The sequence below is a fragment of the Lipotes vexillifer genome, unplaced genomic scaffold, assembly GCF_000442215.2.
Source record: "Lipotes vexillifer unplaced genomic scaffold, Lipotes_vexillifer_v1.1 scaffold1578, whole genome shotgun sequence".
Taxonomy (NCBI): domain Eukaryota; kingdom Metazoa; phylum Chordata; class Mammalia; order Artiodactyla; family Lipotidae; genus Lipotes; species Lipotes vexillifer.
Genome location: NW_006782730.1, coordinates 250,332 through 271,763, shown reverse-complemented (window position 1 = coordinate 271,763; position 21,432 = coordinate 250,332). Strand labels below are relative to the sequence as shown.

General features: G+C 38.3%; 2 protein-coding genes across 2 annotated transcripts in view; both read right to left on the bottom strand.

Annotated features, from left to right (window-relative positions):
• LOC103082760 (B cell receptor associated protein 29) overlaps nucleotides 1-8,355 on the bottom strand; it is a 38,585-nt gene extending 30,230 nt beyond the window's left edge. The window contains 3 exon segments of the mRNA XM_007455375.1: nucleotides 3,946-4,046; nucleotides 7,225-7,331; nucleotides 8,215-8,355. Coding sequence (XP_007455437.1) covers nucleotides 3,946-4,046; nucleotides 7,225-7,331; nucleotides 8,215-8,355 — 349 coding nt within the window.
• A 2,306-nt stretch (nucleotides 8,356-10,661) lies between these two features.
• Nucleotides 10,662-20,466, bottom strand: DUS4L (dihydrouridine synthase 4 like). Its single transcript, XM_007455381.1, has 6 exons — nucleotides 20,351-20,466; nucleotides 16,409-16,530; nucleotides 13,804-13,921; nucleotides 12,628-12,750; nucleotides 11,620-11,846; nucleotides 10,662-10,921 (listed from the first exon to the last, which is right to left on the bottom strand). Exons 1-6 carry the CDS (start codon nucleotides 20,464-20,466, stop codon nucleotides 10,662-10,664), a joined length of 966 nt encoding a protein of 321 aa, XP_007455443.1.
• Nucleotides 20,467-21,432: the final 966 nt, after the last annotated feature.

Here is a 21,432-nt window from a genome sequence, read left to right as displayed (position 1 = left end):
TTTTTCTTTTCTCTTAGCAATTTTCAAATATGCAATATAGTATTACTAACTATAGTCACCATGCTGTACATTACATCTCCATGACTTATTTATTTTATAACTGGAAGCTTGTATCTTTTGACTCCCTTTACCCATTTTGCCCACCACCCACCCCTGGCAACCACCAATCTGTTCTCTGCATCTATGAGCTTGATTTTATTTTTTTAAAGATTCCACATATGAGTGAGTTCATACAGTATTTGTCTTTCTCTGTCTGAGTTATTTCACTTAGCATAATGCTCCAAGGTCCATTCATGTTGACACAACTGGCAAGATTTCATTCTTTTTCATGGCTTAGTTATTTCTCAGATTGCCTCAATATAGTAAGAGCATGCCAATCACTACAAAACAAATAAATAAAACAAACATAACTCATAAAAATAATTCATAATACTGTGAAGATCATTACTCGTTGGCAATTAAACAGGAATAATACTCCTGGATCCATTACGGAGAAATGCTAAAGATTAAGCACTATCAAAGAATAAATGTAAATAGTCATACAAACCCATTTGTAGAATGAATTGCTTGCATAATAATGAAGAGAACATGTATGAAAAGTGGGATGGGGGCAACAATAAGGGGAGGGTGTGACAAAGTCAATTTTCTATAAGGCACACAGAGATAGTCTTTTTTTGGATCACTTGTGGAAGCTTTCAAATTCCCAAGATGCATTTGTGCTGACACTAAACATATTCTCCTGGGTTTCCTACTTCCTTTCTGCCTATTCCAACGTGCTAAAACACACACAGATGCACACACACTTTTCTGTTAGTATTGGCTCTAGGAATATTAACACCTTGTAATAATTACCTTATTAGACCAACAAGAAAAAAAATTCCAAAATAAAAGATGAATTAAGCTTGAGTAATTCAAACCTACTGGGTTTACATTACTTACACCAGTGTTGTTCTAGCGGACGAGAACACCGGGCTATGTACTTTACATAAGTAACTGCATTTTATCCTTCCGACACTTCAGTGAAGTACGTGTTATCCCCCTGTTCTGACATGGAAACACTGAGCCTTCACGGATAAGTCCCTATCTGCCTGTCTTTACCATCCATGGTTAAAGCTCCTGCATTAACCATCCATGATGTTCCTATTCTCTGGGAATTAATTACTCCCTCTGCCCCCAGATGTAGGCTCCAGCCAGCAGTCATGATTCTGCTCTGTGAGCTGTGGCCCCTGGCCATAGCTTCTCAGATGAGGATTGGATACCTGGTACTAGCTGATCAGATTTTTTCCCTTAGAATTGTAATTGGGATTCAGAAATGGCTAGTTAGGGATTTCCCTGGCGGTCCAGTGGTTAAGACTCTGCACTTCCAATGCAGGGGGTGTGGGTTCCATCCCTGGTAGGGGAACTAAGATCCCACATGCCTTGCTGTGCAGCACGGACAAAAAAAAAAAAAAAAAAAAGAAAGAAAGAAATGGCTAATTAATCCTTGCATATCGCTGGATTGACAAAACTTGGCAGCTGTATGGTACCTATTTTCTGACGTGGGAATTGAGTATCAGAGTCTGTAGAGATGTGAAGTAGACCCAGTGAGAAATGCAGGGACAAGAAAAGGACACTTCAGTTCCTAGGAGTTTGGCTTCCTTCCTTCCCTGGGCTGCTGTGGAACAACCCCATATTTTACTTTAAATTCCCCTTTCTTGCTCAAGTGAGCTGAAGTTCATTTCTGATATATGTAACCAAAAGAAGCTTGGCTAAAGTTCCCCTTCCTTATATAGATATGTGGCAGTTTTCAGTAGAAGTTCTTGTGATAATTTTAGAGTTGGAAGGTCACAATACACTTCTAGAGCTAGCAAGAGCTGCAGGGATTATTTCCTCTCTCCCTTTATTTTGCAAATGGATAAACCAAACTCAGAGAGATGAAATGCCATTCCAAAGGTCATTTAGTTAGCTGGTGGCAAAGTTGGTACCTGTTTTCCTTATTGCTTTTCACTCGCTTGGTGTTATTTCTTCCAAGGCTGGAGATTCAATCAGTAACATTAATAACTTACCATGAGACAAACACATTTTGAAATGAGGCATAAACCCATTCATACCCTGATACAATTACCTACTCATACCTTCTCACACCAGTGAATCCTGGTTTATAAAGAGGATTCCATCCCACAGGTTGGTAATATGGAATGTGAGAAACATTTTCTCCTAAGACAGTGGCATACGTGGTGGTTATGGCCCCTGTAAAACCTACCTAACCCACAACACAACTCTGAGGGAATTCTGAGGAAAAATACACTCTGCAATGGGTATCAAAAACTGAAGTGCCAAGAAGTAGCTGGGTGATCTCAGACAAGTTACTTAATCTCTCTGAGCTCAGCTACTCCTTCTAAAAAACATGGTAACTATTTCGATTCACGGAATTTCCAGTTTGATAAGAACCTTAAAGGCCTACTTTTAGAGAAAAGTCTTGTCTGGACGTCACAATACCTCCACCAGCATCTGGGCAAATATGAAGGAGGTCTACCACCAAGGGACATGATCTGCACCCACGGCAAGAAGCTGAATCACCCTGGCATCAAGAGACAGATATTTTGCTCATCAGTGTTTCCTACTGAAAGACCTACAATCAAAAGGGGAAATGATGGAAAAGTCTGCACGTTTTTGAGTTATTAAAACCCCAGCCAAGTGGAAGAAGTTAACTGCATGTTGCCCACAAGCACGTAGACCCCAGACCGGTTGGAACCAGAACGTTGATGATGCTGACACCCGATTACCTCACCACCAACCAGTCAGAAGAATGTCCACGAGCGGATCATGCCCTCTTTGAACCATTAATATAAAACTCCTCACTACCCCCTCCAGGTCAGGACACACAGTTTTGAGGGCATTAGCGCACTGTGGCCCTCTTTGCCTGGCAAAGCAATAAAGCTATTCTTTTCCACTTCAAAAAAAAAGTCTACTTCTGATTTCTAATTTCTAAGGTACTTGTTATCATGAAAATTTCAAACATGCTGAAAAACTAGTACAATAAACATCCATATTCCACTATCTAGATTCAACAATTAACATTTTGCCACATTTGCTTTACTTGTTTTTTTTTAACCATTTGAAAGTAAGTTGTAACTATCATGACACTTCTAAATATTTCAGCATGCAACTCCTAAGCATAAGGACATACTCCTATGTCACAGGTGTGAAACTTTTTAGAGCAACTTTTTCTCTAAAGGCAAACAGTGAATGTTTTAGGCCACACCGTTTCTGTTTCAACTACTCCACTCTGCAGCTGTTCATGCATAGACAGTACATAAACAAATGGGCATGGTTATATTCTAATAAAACCTTATTTACAAAAATAGGCATTTGGTCTGCGGGCTGTAGGTTGCTGACTTCTGCTTTATAATAATAACATTGTTATCACAACTAAAGTTAACAGAAATTCCCTAAGATTATCTAACAACCAGTCCATGTTCAAATTTTTGCAGTAGTCCCTAAATATGTGTGCTGTTGTTGTTTTTCAACCAGGATCCAATCAAGATTCACAGCCTGCATCTAAAACTCTTTTTGAGGTCCTAGTGATTCTACTCCTCTGTTTGCCTCCCTAAGAGCTAAGCCCCTGGGTGCCTAGGATACCAAAATAACAAATCACTGTATAACTGGTAACTCTGAAAAATAGGCTATGCTTCACTGCACTGAAATCTTAAAACAACAGAAAAGAGATTAAGAAGCACTGCACTCTGCTGCAATTTATGCTTGTGCATATATAACAGTAATATCTATCAACTATTTATCAATATATCAATTATCTACTCCATACACTATCAATATACTATGTAATATAAATTCAACTGTATACTAATGGCAACACCAACTTAATTAATTAAAAATCAATGAATACATTAATAATAATATAAAAACTAGGGTTAAGCTTAGTCAAAGGAGGAATCTAATACTTACCTAGAAACAGAACAATCAATAGTACTATAATAGTAAGGGAAGCCTTGCTCCAGAAAGTTGCAATTTTACCCCAGACGCTAAATGAAAAAATCTTCTGCCATCTGTAAAGCAATATAATTACATCAGGTGTAAAAAATCAAAGGGACATTTTGAGATACTTTCTAAATACTGAATTAACATTTTGGTAATTGTGCAGCGAGTGAAAAGAATTACAGAAATTTAATTTTTTATGTCATACCAGAGAATTACCAATTCTTACCAATAAGAATGTCTCAAGAAATAAAGAACAACCTCTTTCAAATTTAATAATAATCTGACATTTGATTATCTTCTGTCTGGTGGCTTAAATATTCTAAAGTAAAAATAACTTTTAAAGCAAATATACATGATCAAAACCTTAAAAAGGAATTCTTACAGTAAAATGTTAAATTGCTGATAGAAGTTATCACTTTATATCATCTCCCTAATCAGGACAGTAACTCAGAAATAACAAAGATCTATTGTTCTAACAATTAACAACATTTCAGGAGTAAGAGGTCAGACTCTGCACTATTTATTTTAATAATGAAAAAAAAATACATGCACTTTCAACATCTACTCCAAGTAAAAAAGTTTCTCTACTTTTACCATAAGGAAATTTAAAAAATCATTGAGGTATTACACATACACAGTAAAGAGCAAAAATCCTAAATATGTAGCATGAAAGGGAATTCCCTGGCAGTCCAGTGGTTCGGACTCTGAGCTTTCACTGCCGAGGGCCTGGGTTCAATCCCTGGTTGGGGAACTAAGATCCCACAAGCAGTGCAGCGTGGCCAAAAAACAAAAAACAAAACAAACAAACAAACAAAATATATATATATAAATTTATATATGTGTATGTATATTTAAGATATGTATAGCTTGATGGACTTTTATGCGTGTATATACCCATGTAATTACCACCCAGATCAATATTTGAGAAAGTAAAATTAAAAAAAAAAAGAAATAGTCTAGATGGAATGAACAGTATAAGCAAAGACACAGAGGTAAGAAAGCATGGATTATAAATGGCAAAGAGTGACAAAGTAATCCATCACACAATTGAAAGGGTAACAAACTTTGCACAAGGGCATTTTAAATGAGTAACACATTAACTGAGCCCAAAGGAGACATATAAAGGTAATAAGCACTTAAGTAAACTTCAAATTCTTACAACTTAAAAAAAAAAGGTCTTACTTTATTATGTTTTGAAAACAACTCTAATAACCTTAAGTTTGGGGGAGACAGAGATTGATACCAATGCAGTTTCTTTTGCTTCTATGCTTCCATCCAAGGATGCTATTCAAATTTTACATTACAAAGATTTGTATTTTAAGAAAGAGAACATAAGTGGCAATACCTTGATCTAGGTCCAAATGTAAATTCACATTTCAAGTAAATTGACAGTATAAAAGAGAACACAAAAGAGACCCCCTACAGGGAACAATGAGCAGTTTATAATAAGGCTCCATTCAAGGCAAAGCTAACAATAGCTACTATAGAGTCCTTACCATACTTCCCTTCTAAGCACTTGCACATGTTTTAGCTCATTTAATCTCCACAACCACCATATGAGGTGGATACTAGTATTACCTCCATTTTACAGATGAGGAAACTGGCCAGAGATGGTAAATAAATTGCCCAAAGGCACACAGTAACTTGCAGAGTTGGGATATAAACCCAGGCAGTCTGATCTCTGAGATGTGTCTTTAACCAGTGGGTATGTGAGAAAAAAGTGGACAGCCAAATTCAACGAAGACTTTTCCTTGAAGAGTATGGTGATTACACGTATGAAAGGTAAAAAAAGATGTGGATACACACGTTAAGGACATATTGTAAATTATCTGTGTGCATATATACCATATTTTTCTTAAGTATATTTGTCCATGAGGATATATTTATATAATGTATGTACATATACACAAATCTAACAAATCGATACTTGATCAGGACAGGAAAAAATTATATTTGGCAGGAAAAAAATCCATAATTTATGCACGATTTTGATGGAGAAGAGATCAAGTGACAAAGAAAAATTTTTGGAAATTCTTAAGCCTTATTTATAAGTCAGATATTTATAAATAACATCTTTCTCTTGAATATAGGATTCTACTGTTGCAAGTATTACCAAAAAGCTTAACAGGGTATTAGTAAGGATTTGAAACAAAATCAACAGGATAAGAGATAGGGTGATGGAACAGAAAAAGCACTAGACTGAAAGGCAGAATTTGCCACAGATCAGCTAGATGACCTCAGTCAGGCCACTTTCCCATAGAATGAATGGGTTGAATAAAATCATCTCAAAGGCCCCTTCCTACATAACAATTCAATTTTTCCTTTTGTGAGAAAGAAAATAGTGATGGTACAGCTGATAGATAAAAACAGAAGACTACCGGACCCTGAGTCAAGATAAAAACTTTTCTTAAGTCTCTTCCAGTAGAGGAATCTTACTAAATTTCAGTGGGTTATCTCTAGATCTCATTTACTTTCTTTTATGTGAACAAATGTCTTGCAACATTTTTATACAGGTGTATTTTATCATTCACACTATCCAGTCCCGAGGTAAAACTGAACTCCTAATAAGTGGGTTATTACAGGGGTAAAGTGAGCCAAGGCTTCGATCGAAATAGTACGGAAAGACCTTCGAAGGTCCTTTACTAAGGAACTAATGCTAATGTATGGTTCTGATACTTTTCATATTTAGTACGTTTAATATATATTAATTCTGTGTGAGGATAAAGTGGTGAAATTGCCATTAAATGAACACTAATGAATTATGTAAGGCCAAAACTAAGAATCATTTATTGGCTTAAGTTTCCAAATGGTCATTCCACTGCCCCACTGAAACATTTCTGCATCATGCTGTGCTGTAAACAGCACTTATGCATTTACTTTAAGTTCACTGCTGTAATTCAGGGCAATAAAACGAAGGTAAAAGGTAACGACAAGACCGGTGACAAAAGTATGACCATTGCTTTATTACATCTGCAATCAAAAGAACAGAAAAGACGAGGCCCTTCCTATAGAAGAAAGGTGGAAAAGTTATTTGTACATATAATAAAAAGTTTTATGTAATGTGATATTTTAATATGGTCATCATATATTACCTAATTGGTTTGTGAGTTTATTTCTAAACAGCGCCTTTTATATTAACAGCACTGAAACCTTTTTAATCTTAAGAAAACTTTTTCCGTTAACACACTAAACCGTCTAAAGAGCTCATCATATATTTATTATTGTAACACTTGGGAGGTTTCCTACCTCTGAGGAGGAATAAAAGGTAGACAGAAGATTAAAATGAGTCCTATTTCAGCGTAAAGAAAAGTTGCAACTGCCGCCCATTGAAGTGTCATTTTTTTTCTTCACACCTAAGTAGAGAAACACTTATTTCACCCCACCGCCTTTCCAAGAAGATTTGGTTTAAGGAAAGGTCCCCGGGGCGCGAGGTTTCCGGCCAGGAGGTTTATGGGATCAGACTTTCCCCTCAACGGGAGGCGCCCGTTAGAGACCCGGGGCGGGGAGTTGGGGGAGGGGAGGGAGTGGGTTGAGGGTGGGCCCGGAGGCCGGCGTCTGCACCTCCCCAGCTAGCCTTGCGGAACGGGCCAGGCGGTCTGAGCGGCACCGCGGAAGTGCTTTCCGTCCAGCTTCGCGGCGTCAGTAGCCTAACGCCAGCCTCTGCTAACGTCCGCGCCTGGGGGCCCTCCCGCCCAGCGAAGGCGCCCGGGGGCAGAGCCCACCCCGCGGTCCCACCGCGGCGAGGGCGGTGCGACCCCGCGCTCCACGCCGCCTCGGGGCCCGCGGCCCCCTGACGTCCTGCCCGGCCTTACCCCGTCTGAGGCCGCCTGGCTCCCCGCGCTGCTCCGCGGCCGCCGACGCGTGGGACGTCACACGCAGCGGCGGGCGGAGGGGAGCGCGCCCCGTTCCCACCCGCAGCCCCGCAGGCTCCATCTCCCAATTCCGGTCTCGGGGGCCGGTTCCAGGCTACGTGCCAGGCGTGCGAACAAGATGATTAGCAAAAATTGTTTTCTAATTGGTGGTGGATTAGAGGGTCCGATCCGCTGCTTGGGTTCCCACGTGCAACTTCTTCTGGGGAGCTGAGTTAACATTTCTAATGAAGTGTGGCTTGCGTGGGAGGGGTGAGCTTAACCGACGTTCTGAAAGGGTTTGCTGGAGTCCGCGGCGAGAAGGAGTGGCGCCGGGGCGGGAGGGTTAGATAGGGTGCTGCACACTCAGTAAACGTGGTTAAAACACTCCTTTCCTGGTTTGTATTTTACCGTAGACACAGTTTCGTTGTCCAGAACAAGCTGGTTGTGCCGCATTTTGTTCGGAGAATGTAGGAGGATAGGTAGCGTCCAACATACACTTCGTGTGACGTTTTCTACTCTTGTCCATGGGCTGGGAAGAGGCAGTACACTTTCGGGTGATGTTTGGGGGCTGACTGGAAAGGAGAACAACGTGGGTATGGGTATATTCTTTCAATTACTTTTTTCCAGGTTTTCAAATTGCGTGAAACACTCAAAATTTTAAACATCCCCCCCCCCCCAATATTAACAACGTATCAGGAATGCACATAAAAGTATTCTCCTGGAGACGATTATTTTGGGAAGATTAAACAAATGGTGAAAACAAGAGGTGGTTATTGAATATAAAAACACATTTAAATCAGTGCTTTCTCTTACCACAAGTATACTTGATTACATAGAAAAGAAAAAAAGACAACATAAATTAACCATAAGGAACTTAAAAAAAAAAATCAAAGGCGTTTAGAACTCCTTGCCTTTCTACACTGTTTCCTTGAACGGCTGTACACCTTACTTTATGCTGCTGTCCTCAGAACACTGGTGTAACAGAGTTAATTTACAAACGTAGAAATCACTAAGTTTTGACTATAGCTCCCTATTTGCTAATATACTACTCATATTTAATGAAAAAGCCAGTTATCTTTAAAGACCCGTTAATTGAAAAATGAAAGCACAGAACGTGCCTTAAAAAATAATATGGCAACATAGTGCTTATGTTAAAACGGATTTATTTAATATTTCCAAACTGTTGAATTAAGCAGTTTTAGATAATTGTCTCCTTATAACAGTTTTTATGTTGGTAATATAGACCAATATCTTAATTACAGAACTGTTTTATCTTAACCTGAGATAATTTTTTTTTGGGGGGGCTGTGTTGGGTCTTGCGGGCCTTCTCTAGTTGCAGGGAGTGGGGGCTACTCTTCATGTGGTGCACTTGCTTCTCGTTGCGGTGGCTTCTCTTGTTGCAGAGCACAGGCTCTAGGCCAGCAGGCTTCAGTAGTTATGGCGTGTGGGCTCAGTAGTTGCGGCACGCGGGTTCTAGAGCACAGGCTCAGTAGTTGTGGTACGTGGGCTTAGTTGCTCTGCGGCATGTGGGATCTTCCTGGGATCGAACCCATGTCCCCTGCATTGGCAGGCAGATTCTTAACCACTGTGCCACCAGGGAAGTCGCTGAGATAATTCTTGCAGTGGCACATTCACCATCAACAAAATTCTGTTAGTGACATCCCCAAACCATGGAACTTTATTTTTAAAAATTTTTTGTTTTTTTGGCTGTGCCACGCAGCTTCCAGGGGTCCTAGTTCCCCCACCAGGAATTGAACCTGCGCCCTTGGCAGTGAAAGCCGGGAGTCCTAAGCACTGGACTGCTAGGGAATTCCCTAAACCATGGGACTTTAAAGTTAAAATTATCATCAACTGCTGGGAAGCATAAAAATAACACTATTAACAGGGTATGAAAATTAGGTTTTTAACTTAAAAATAAAACATGGTTACTGTTCTCCAGGAAATAATATTTCAAATACACAGCTGTCCCTTGGAATCTGTGGGGCATTGGTTCTAAGACTCTTGTGGGTACCAAAATTTGTGGATGCTCAAGTCCCATATACAAAGTGGTCTAGCACCGAGGGCTGACTGTGTAATCATCTCCAGATTAGCTACCAATTTTTTTTATATTTAAGATGTGGGGGACAGAAATTAACATCATTTTAAGTATAGGTATATTTACCAAGTTCTCAATCTTCTAAAGATTTAGAAGGCTTGAAATGTAACAAATTTAATATCATTTAAAGAATTTCATGGAATCTTAGTTTTAAATTATAGAAAACATCACATCTAATTAACTTCTATTACATACAATTTAAAGAAATACCTTGAGGTTTGAAATTCATGAATTAGGAAGTAGCAGTTTGATTTTCCAATTTGAACTTTTAATTTAAGCCCTGAATGCAATTCTATACAGAATTTCTTGTTCCTTTTCATTTTATACAGATGTTGGAATTTGTTCACACTTTTCTGCTCTTATTTTCATTTAAAACATACCTAATGTTAACTTACAGATACCATGAGTCATACTTTTAGTATCAAAATAAAAAGTTTTATTTATTTAAAATGTTAAAAACATGATTCCTTTAAGAAAAAAATTCTTACAGTTTTAAATTCATAATAGGATTCAGAGCAATGTTTGTCAACATTTGAACCACCTGGGGTCTTCTTTAAAACTAAATTTTGGGTCCACCCTAGAGATTTACTGAATCAGAATCTCTGAGGATATGGTCTAGGAATGACTTTTAAAAATTCTGTCAGGGCATTGTTTTTATACTAATGTTTGAGAGCCACTGATTCACAGTGAAAACCAAGATGTGACCCTGGGTGGTTTCACTAAAGATAGAAAATAATTTAGGGAGTCCAATCAATCCCATAATGGTCTGTAAGGTAATCTAAGACTGCTGATGTGCTTGACAAAGCATTAAATATTCTTTTTTCCTGCCTCGAAGTTATCTTTTCCATCATGTACATTAAATGTTGATGGAAACACATATAAGGAGTTCCAAGTTCAAGAGCAATGTCAACCCAGTCCCAGATGCATTTCAGTGGGGTTTCCTCATATCCAGCAAATATGGCCGGGTTGGCTAAGAGTCCTCTTGCAACCATCACACCTATAAATTAAAGCACATCACGTTTGTCCACACATTAAGAACTCATGGTTATGGGGTCAAACTCAATGAAACAAACTGAGAATATTAAAAAATGAAGTATTATTACAAGGTTTCACAATGCCCTTGTATTAGACTAATTCTTATTAAAGGATTCATTTTGATATTTTTTATAAACCAATTAAGTGTAAATGAACTCACAAGACTTTTTTCTTATATTTTAAAGACTTCTACATTAAAAAATTAGTTTTCTGGATTTTTTTAAGAGTAAATCTGGATTGTCATAAACTGGGTTTGCTTGAAGTTTATCTGCATTCTCTCATCCAGCAATAGGTATCACAGGGCTTGGTATGCCAAAGTTGAAGGGGATAATGAAACTGCATAGCAGTCTGGGGTTTCTTTGGCTCCTATGACCACTCTTGGATTCACGAATTCTATAGGCTCTAGTGGTCACTAACTGGATGAGATGGTGGCAGAGAATTAACTGAACTAATTTACCCCAGTTAAAATAATCTGTTGTTTCTAAGTAGAAGGATTAACATCATTTTAGTAAATTGCTTGGCTTAAATTGGTGAAACAGGAAAATATGGCTCCATATGAAAGAAAAATAATGAAAATCACATTAACATTATTCTCCCACCCCCACTTTTTAATTTTTCTGCTAATTAGAAAACAAAAAAACTAAAGTAATTATTTCTTACCATCTGTCCCAGTAATATGCCACACATTTTCTGCTTCTTTTAAGCTTCTGATGTCTCCATTAGCAATTACAGGTATAGACATATTTTCCTTAATTATTTTAATGGCCTCATAGTGAACTGGCTGATGCCTTTCTTCAACAGTTCTTCCATGGACTGTAATCCAGGAAACCCCTGTCGCTTCAGCCTTTCGACAAAGATCTACAGTTCTTGTAAGGTCATCATGGATCCTATAATTTCAAAATCATATCTATCTTTTCACAGCACACAAATCTTAATGCTAACATCAATATACTAAATAGAAAAATATTTCATCTGTTAACATTATTTAGTTTAGATATGCTGTATCATATTATCACCACGTGCCGCTATCAGTGAGGTTTTGTTCAGGAATCAGTTCCCATTCAAGACCCCGAATTTAGCTATTTCACTATCGATAACAATAGGATGACAAATAACTTTTACCCAGTGCTCCTCTCTTTTGGCTTTGATAACTGAAAGATTAATCAAAGTACTATCACAGATGCATTGAAAGGTGCTATCTTAATATTTGCTGTGCATGCTCCAATCCGCAAGTGGGAGAATTATAATAATTTATCTTGAGATTTGTTTTTAACCTGTCACCAAAAGACTAATTTTTAGTTTATTTTCTTTTCACTGTGAAATTTTAGTGCAAATATCATTCCTATTTTCTACCCTTGGTATCAGGAATGTCTCTTAGCATTAGTTAATTAAATAGTACATGGAAAAAGTTGTTTCTCTTGGGAGAGAGTTTTTAATAATAAAGGGATATTTTAATTTTTCTTAAAAAATGCGAAGAAGAAATTGTTTTGGATTATAAATAAAAATTATGGTATCTATTCATTTACTAAATGTTTTGTTTTAACATTTTCATATACTAGATGCCTACTTACTAACAGTAGACATCTCCACACCTTCAGACAAAAGGAATATTCTTTTATTTCCTGAGTAATGGACTATCTTGTCAGTAGATTAAAATATTATCTTTACCTTATTTTAATAGATACTGAAAATCTGGGATTTTCCACTTGATTTCTTACTTGTTTCACCATGTCTCGAACAAGCTCTGGATTGTTTATTAAGCAAGCTCCATAACCTTCTGCCAATGCCCACCTTCATAAAGTAAATACAACAACAAATAAATTGTTATCAGCTGGAAGAGAAGATACAATTCTAAAAGCACAGTAAGTGCATTTATTATTTCTCTACTTAGAAACCTGGAATGGAACCAGATTTTTAAAATTCATAGATCCAACACTTCTAAGTGTATTGAGATTAAGAAAACATGTTCCCAGATCAAGAAATACTTAGGGGAAATGGTTTCCACTGGCAAGTGAGAAAATTAAAGTTCATTCAACCAAAACAGATTTAAGTATTTGTAACTGCAATTACTTCAGATTTTTTAATTCCAAATTTGATGTTTATTGTACATAACAAGAGGTTTTATTAATCTTAAGAGGAAAGATATTTTTGGCTTACAGCATTCCAATACCACTAAACAGCTTACTGAACTCTCCTAATGAGTATTCAAATATATCTAATCTGATTTGGATTATGCTATACATAAAACCTTGATTTTATTCTTTGAACACATTTTGAATTATTGACAGATAATCTAGTGTAGTGCCAGGAAGGTAGGGATATTATCATCAAAATAAGTACATCCTATCAACACCCAGTTACTCAGACTCAACCAAATAACTATGGTATAGGAAGAAAAGGTAATTAAAAGAAGGTTTTCTTATAATTGAAATTAAGTAAGAGAAAACAAGTGATCTCCCAAATCATAGAATCATAGTGTTTAGAGCAAGTATGTCTGACAGAGCAGTAAAAATACATTTTAGGGATTGCCATAAACATCAGTCTCACATAATTACTTATGGATGAGGTTCAAGGCAGATCCACACATAAAAAAAATTCTAGTGGTGAGGTGAGACAAAAACTTGTCAAGGGTCTATATATTGTTGTAGCCATCAGAAAATATCTTTGCATGTATGTTTCTAAATAATATTTCCTTAGTTTTTCTTGCTTCTTATTTAGAGCCCAAGTTCTTTATCTCTATTTTCCTTACTTTTTAATTTTTGGAATACCAGAATGATAGTTTACCATGTTCACATAGTTTTTCCTAATCTTTTTGAAAATGCTTCCAACTTCTTTGAGCTTTACCTCTGAGGACAACCACAGTTAATGTCTATTCCATTCGCATAAGGACAGACTATACGAGCAGCATCAGACAAAATTCTTGCATCATTAGCAGCAAACTGAACAATCAATGGGCAATCACCTGATAAAACAAATAGCTCAACATTAAAATTCACAGAAACACACACACATGCACACGAGATACCAAATTCTAATGTCTGTACAGGATAAAGTAACAATAACAATTTTTAGCCTAAGAAGCATCTGTTCAAACAAGATAACAGTAAAATAATTTAAGATATTTTAAATTACATGCAATTTAGATTTGGTACAAATTCAAATAGTAAAAAATTTGATAAAATGAAAAGTACAACACTCTTGCCAAACAGACCCCTTTCCCAAAGGTGGGAATTAGCTTACTGCATTCTAGAACAATTTTATGAATACCTATAAAATTTAAGCAAATGTGAACATTCTATGTACATTGCTATCCATATTGTGTTTTCCCCCAGATGTATCTGGGACCTGTATTCAGACCTATTTTCCTCTTTTTAGCGGCGTATTCCACTGTGATGGATGGACCATAGATTAGTTTTCATTTGCGGCTCTTGCAAACAATGCTGCAGTGAAGATACTCCATATACTTGCTTTTGTGAGTATATTCAAGAAGTAAATTCCTAGGAGTATAACTGCTGGGCGGGGCATCTAACATTTTGAAAGACATTACAAAATCTTCTTTCAAAAGTTTACCAATATAGATATACACCAGTGTGGATGACAGTTCTGATTTCCTTACAACTTGTCCTACACTGTATACCCAACAGCATATTTTTTTTATTTGTAGCCTCTCTCTCCATATTCTTTGCGTAGTTCTCTATGTACACTTTTTCTTTTAGTTGCTTTTTTATTATTTAAATTAAAAAAATAAAACAAAGAAATTAGCTCTGCTATCATAAACATCAAAAATATTATATTTTCCCCAGTTTTTCATTTGTCTTTGAGAATATCTGTGCTCTTTTTTTATATATAAAAGTCTAAATTTTAACATAGCCAAATGTATCAGAGCTTTCCTAGGTTTTAAAGGACACATTTTTCTCATCTTTGGGTGTTATAAATTCTGAATAGATGTATTTTAACTTTTCTAAAGTGTTTTTTGAGGACTACCTGTATCAGATTCACTGGGTGTTTACCAAAATGCAGATTTCTGGGTATCGCTCTAGTTCTACTGACTCAGAATTTCTATGGCAATCCACTGATTCACAGGATTATCTAAGGGATAGGAGAATTTGCTTTTTCCTGAGGATGTAGGTAGGGTGCTTTCTCCTTTGTAACTCAAGAGAGTTATAAAATTTCAATCTAACAACCATTTATTGGTCAAATATATTTTCAATGCTGTGCTAGAAGCTGAGGATACAAATCAACAAGAAAGAATTCCAACCCTCAAGAAGCCCATAGTCTAGTGGGAGGCAGGCTTGTGAGGAGGAAATTACAGTACAGTAGGATTAAGTACAACAAAAAGCCGGGGCTTGCGAGACAGGACATGAATGGAGGGTGATTAGGCAAGCTCCTTGGTCACAGTTTTACAGCATTAAGAAGCACGAACTGTCCTTTCCCAGGGGGATAGGGATGCGGGGATAGGCCTGACTAAGAAGGACATTCTAGGTAGAGAAGTGTGAGAGATTAGGGCATGTTCAGGGACTTAAAATAACTTAGTGTATATATATATATTTTTTTGCGGTATGCGGGCCTCTCACTGTTGTGGCCTCTCCCGTTGTGGAGCACAGGCTCCAGATGCGCAGGCTCAGCAGCCATGGCTCACGTGCCTAGCCGCTCCGTGGCATGTGGGATCTTCCCAGACAGGGGCACGAACCCGTGTCCCCTGCATCAGCAGGCGGACTCTCAACCACTGCGCCACCAGGGAAGCCCCAATAACTTAGTATTTTCAAGAATAAAGTTGGTGGGCCATGGAGAGAAACTAATGGAAGATAAAGCTGCAGAACACATATTCAGAGGCCAGATCATGAAGAACTTTCTATATTGTCCACACGTGCTGGAATTTTACTCCTTAGGTCAGTGGCTCTCAATCTTTGACAAGCTCAGAATCACCTGGAGGGCTTTTTAAAACACAGATTGCCCGACACATACCCAGAGTTTCAGATTCAGTAGGCCTGCGGTGGAGTCTGGAATTTCCATTTCTAACAAGTTTTCAGATAATGCTGATGTTAACTTGTCTAGGAAATCACACTTTGAGAACCACTGTTTTAGGTGATTAGAAGTCTAAGGAAGATTGTGAGCAAGAAGAAGTGATCAAATTTACATTTTAGAGAGGTCACTTGGGGCTGTCTGGAGGGTAGTTTGAAATGGGATAAGACTGGAGGCAGTGAGATAGGAATCTAACCCAATAGTCTAGGTGAGAAAATGGGGCTGACTAAAACTTTGATATATTATCCATAGTTTACAAGGTACTAAGTAAAAACATATTTTAAAAAATTTATAAAAACCATAAGAAACTGAAAGATTTAAAAATAATATCTCCGAATTGTGTTGTCTCTGATTAGACAAGAGTGTTGAGTTATGTTGTTTTGTTTTTAAAGTTTTACAAAGGCAGCAAACTCTAGCTTTCACATACCTTGGTTTGTGGTAAATTCACTGTCTCTGGCTTTTACAGATCTGATAAAATCAGCAGCAACTATCATTGGCGTATAGCACAGATCGCAACTGTATTTTCTTACCAGTGTTCTAAAAGCCAACCTGAGAGCATATAAAACTTTAATTAGGCATTTAGAAAGCACCATAATCAGAGTTTAGTTTAGTTAATTATTAAATATTTAATATTTATTAGAGAAAAGTTCTGCCTATGGGAAAGTGCAGTAGATGTACTGTTCCCTATCCCTCCTGCTTAGTATAACTAAGAGCTCTGGATATCATATACAAAACAAACATACGGAAACTCTGAAAGGTGGCAAGAAGAGGGCAGGCAGGCTAGTGACCTCGGGCAGGACCTAAGGAACGACAACGGTGAGTTCCCTGGGTTTTCTCGTTGCCTCAAATATCCCAGATTTGAAGCTGAAGAAGCTGGCAACCTGGAAATAGCAATGGGTGCAGACAAAAACAGCTCCAGCAAAAGCCTGCTCTCTAGCCAAAGCACCAAGAAAGGGGCAGCCTAGCAAGCTTTAAAATAATAATGGCTCTACTCCTGCCCAACAGCAGTGAAAAAACTGTGGCCCTCACCTCCACAAGCAAAGGTCGAGTGGGGAGCTTACACTTGTACCGTTCCAAAGCTGTCACAAAGTTCTCCAACACCCCTCCACGGTGGTGTTAGAGAAGGCCAGGTAGGGAGCTGGGACTTTAATCCCTGCCGGCCAGTAACAAGGAGGGAATCAGCAGAGACCATCTGGGGAGCCTGGAATTCCACACCAACCCTGCAGCAGTGAGGTGCCCTTCTCCCTTTCTCTGGGAGTAGTGTTAGAGAATGCTTAGTGAAGAGCCAGGACTTTCATCATTGCCCAGCAGTTACCAGGCCACCCCCTGCATGGGGAGCTGGAACTCTCACCCCTGCTCAGCAGTAATGAGGAGCCTCGTGCCCCTGGGGTGTCAAAGGAGACCAAGTGGAAAACCTAGGCTTCTACCTCCACTTGAGAGTAATGAGGTGGTGCTTTCTCATCCTTCCCCTGCTGTGGTGGTGTCAGAAAAAGCTAGTTAAAACAGAAATTTCAATATTCAGAATCAATCACTGTAATCCATCACTTTAATAGGCTAAAGCAAAGAAAATCACATGATTGTATCAATTGATGCAGAAAAAGCACTGGACAAAACAGCATTCATGATTTAAAAAAAAAGCCTCTCAGGAAAACAGGAATAGAGGGAACTTTCTCAACCTGATAAAGAACATCCACAAAAAATTCTACACTTAATATTATATTAGGATCTTTATATATATTTTCCGTAAGATCTTATGGAAAAACCCAAATGAACTTTTTGGCCAACCCAATTATAGGTGAAAGAATACTTTCCCCCCAGATCAAGAACAAGGGAAAGATGTCTGCTCTCATCACTCTTATTCAGTACAGTGCTGCAACTTCTAGTCAGTGCAATAAGGCATGAAAAAGAAACAAAAGGCATCTGATGGAAAGAAGGAAGTAAAACTATCTCTATTTGCAGATGACATGATTGTCTACTTAGATAATCCTAAGGAATTTGTAAGAGGGACGTCCTAGAACCAGTAAGTAAACATAGCAAGTTCACATAATGTAAGGCCAACACACAAAAAGCAATTTTACTTCTAAACACCAGCAATGAACACATGGACACTGAAATTAAAAGTACAATAACTGGAGTGTAAGCCTTACAAAATATGTACAGAAAATGTACGCTGAAAACTATACGACACTGGGGCTTCCCTGGTGGCGCAGTGGTTGGGAATCGGCCTGCCAGTATAGGGAACATGGGTTCGATCCCTGGTCCGGGAGGATCCCACATGCCGCGGAGCAGCTAGGCCCGTGCGCCACAACTGCTGAGCCTGCGCTCTGGAGCCCGCGAGCCACAACTACTGGAGCCTACAAGCCTAGAGCCTGAGCTCCACAGCAGGAGGAGCCACTCCAATGAGAAGCCCGCGCACTGCAACGAAGAGTAGCTCCCACTCGCCACAACTAGAGAGCCTGCACGCAGCAATTAAGACCCAACGCAGCCTAAAATAAATAAATTAAAAAAAAAAAAACTATACGACACTGATGAAAGAAATCAAAGAAGATCTAAATTAATGGAGAGACATACCGTGTTCATGAGGAGACTCAACACAGTAGGGAATTCAGTTCTCCCCAAACTGATGTGCATTTTTCATACAATTCTTATGGAAAATCCAGCAGGATTTTTTTGTAGGTATAGAAAAGATCATCCTAAAAGTTATTTGGAAAGGCAAAGGAACTAGAATAGCTAAAACAATTTTGAAAAAGAAAAGTGGGATTTATTAAGCTTACTTAATTTGAGGACATTATATAGCTACAGTAATCAAGACTGTGTGGTATTGGTAGAGGGACAGACACATAGATCAAGGGATTAGAACAGAGAATGCAGAAAAAGAACCATACAAACATGCTCAACTGAGTTTTGATGAAGATGCAAAAGTAATTCAATAGTGGAAAGATAGTCTTTTCAACAAATAGTACTGGAGTAATTAGACATCTACAGGCAAAAACAAACAAACCTCAGCCTAAGTCTCACATTTAGACAGAAATTAATTAAAAATTATGAACTTAAATGTAAACCATAAACTAAAAGACTTTTAGAAAAAACATAGGACAAAATCTTTAATATCTAGAGCTACATAAAAATTTCTTAAACTTGACAACAAAAGCACAATTTGCAAAAGGAAAAATTGATAAAATGGACTTCATCATTAAATAAAAACTTTTGCTCTGCCAAAGACCCTGTTAAGAGGATGAAAAGACAAGCTACATGCTGGGAGAACATATATGCAAGCCACATATCTGACAAGAGTAGTATCTAGTATAGAGAATTCTCAAAACTCCAGAGTAAACACAACAGTAACAACAAAAAACCAAACAATCTGATTCAAAAATGGGCAAAGGGCTAGAAGAGACATTGTGCCAAAGAAGATATACAAATAGCCAATGAGCACATGAAAAGATGCTCAACATCACTAGAAAAATACAAATAAAAACCACAATGAGATAAGTCACATCCATTAGGATGGCTATTAAAACAACAACAAAAAAACCCTGGAAGACAACAAGTGTTGATGAGAATGCTGAGAGACTAAACTCTTGTGTACTGCTGGTAGGAATATAAAATGGTGTAGCTGCTATGGAAAATAGCAGGGCAATTCCTCAAAAATTAAAAATAGATTTGTCATATGATCTAGCAATTCCACCTCTGGGCATATACCACAAAGAATGAAAGCAAGGTCTCAAAAAGATATTTATATATCCATGTTCACAGAAGTATTATTCCCAAGAGTCAAAAGATGGAAGCAATTCAAGCTGGGATGAATGGATAAACAAAATGTAGTATATACATACAATGGAATATTTTTCAGCCTTAAAAAGGAAGGAAATTCTGGGTCTTCCCTGATGGCGCAGTGGTTGAGAGTCCGCCTGCCGATGCGGCGTACGTGGGTTCGTGCCCCGGTGTGGGAAGGTCCCGCATGCCACGGAGCAGGTGGGCCCCGCGGGCCGTGGCCGCTGAGCCTGCGCGTCCGGAGCCTGTGCTCCGCGGCGGGAGGGGCCACAACGGTGAGGGGCCCGCGTACCGCAAAAAAAAATAAAAATAAAAAATAAATAAATAAAGGAAATTCTGATACATGGTACAACATAGGTGAACCTTGAGGATATTATGCTCAGTGAAATAAGCCAGTCTCAAAGAGACAAATACTGTCTGACCACTTAGATCATACACATACCAGGCAGTTGGCAGCATGAGGACTCAAGCCCGGACCCTGGTCCCAAAGCTAGGCGTTTGAAGATCCCATGTGGTGGGGTGGTCTTCCTTTTAAGAAGTCAGAGCATAAAAAGGAAATCACACCTAAGTTCATTAACCATTTAACAATACTTACTTTGAATATCGCACCATTGGGGCACAGACTTTTACCAGCTGCCCAGAAAGAAGCATTTCTATTGGATCATTTTTTCTTTCTTGACATGTTGTGGTTTGCATGCAGTCACTCTTCATGAATACAGATTTGTTTCAAATCTGAAAAAGATAACCAGTTTGCATAGAGAAAAGGCACTTTCACTTGATGAATCCCATCATTCTTACAATTTCAATTGCCAAGAACACGTATTTTTCATGTTTTGTCGGCTTAGGAATCTTCTTAGCTTCTTTTCACAGTATCGAATAGAATAGTACTGAATTCTGCCTCTATTTATAAATCACAGATAGTTTTCAGCACACTGTGCAATTATGACATTTATATTCTGTACAAATTACCCTTGTTCAAGTCAAACACTAACAGTTTTGAATTCTATACTTAACCCACTATTGTAACATTTTCTGTTCAAATTTATAAATGATCAGGATGTGGAAAACCACAAGATATCTTCCTAGAATACATATTACGATTTTCCATGTTACTTTTTTAGATTTTCCATTTTACTTTGTTTGGCATTGATTAAGCAACAAATTTGCTTTGAATCATTTCATATATAGTACTGTGTATGTCTGGCACTTTGAAATACCTTGTTTTATCCAGGAAAGTTAAATGGCAGTAACAGAACAACTTTAAGTAGTCAGCATTTCAAAAGATGTACTGGTTCATTTATTTATTTATCTAACATCTTTATTGGAGTATAATTGCTTTACAATGGTGTGTTAGTTTCTGCTGTATAACAAAGTGAATCAGCTATATGTATACATATATCCCCATATCGCCTCTCTCCCATCCTCCCTATCCCACCCATCTAGGTGGTCACAAAACAACAAGCTGATCTCCCCATATATAAGAATATGTTGGGCTTCCCTGGTGGCGCAGTGCTTGAGAGTCCGCCTGCCGATGCAGGAGACGCGGGTTCGTGCCCCGTTTCGGGAGGATCCCGCATGCCGCGGAGCGGCTGGGCCCATGAGCCATGGCCGCTGAGCCTGCGCGTCCGGAGCCTGTGCTCCGCAAATGGGAGAGGCCACAACAGTGAGAGGCCCGCA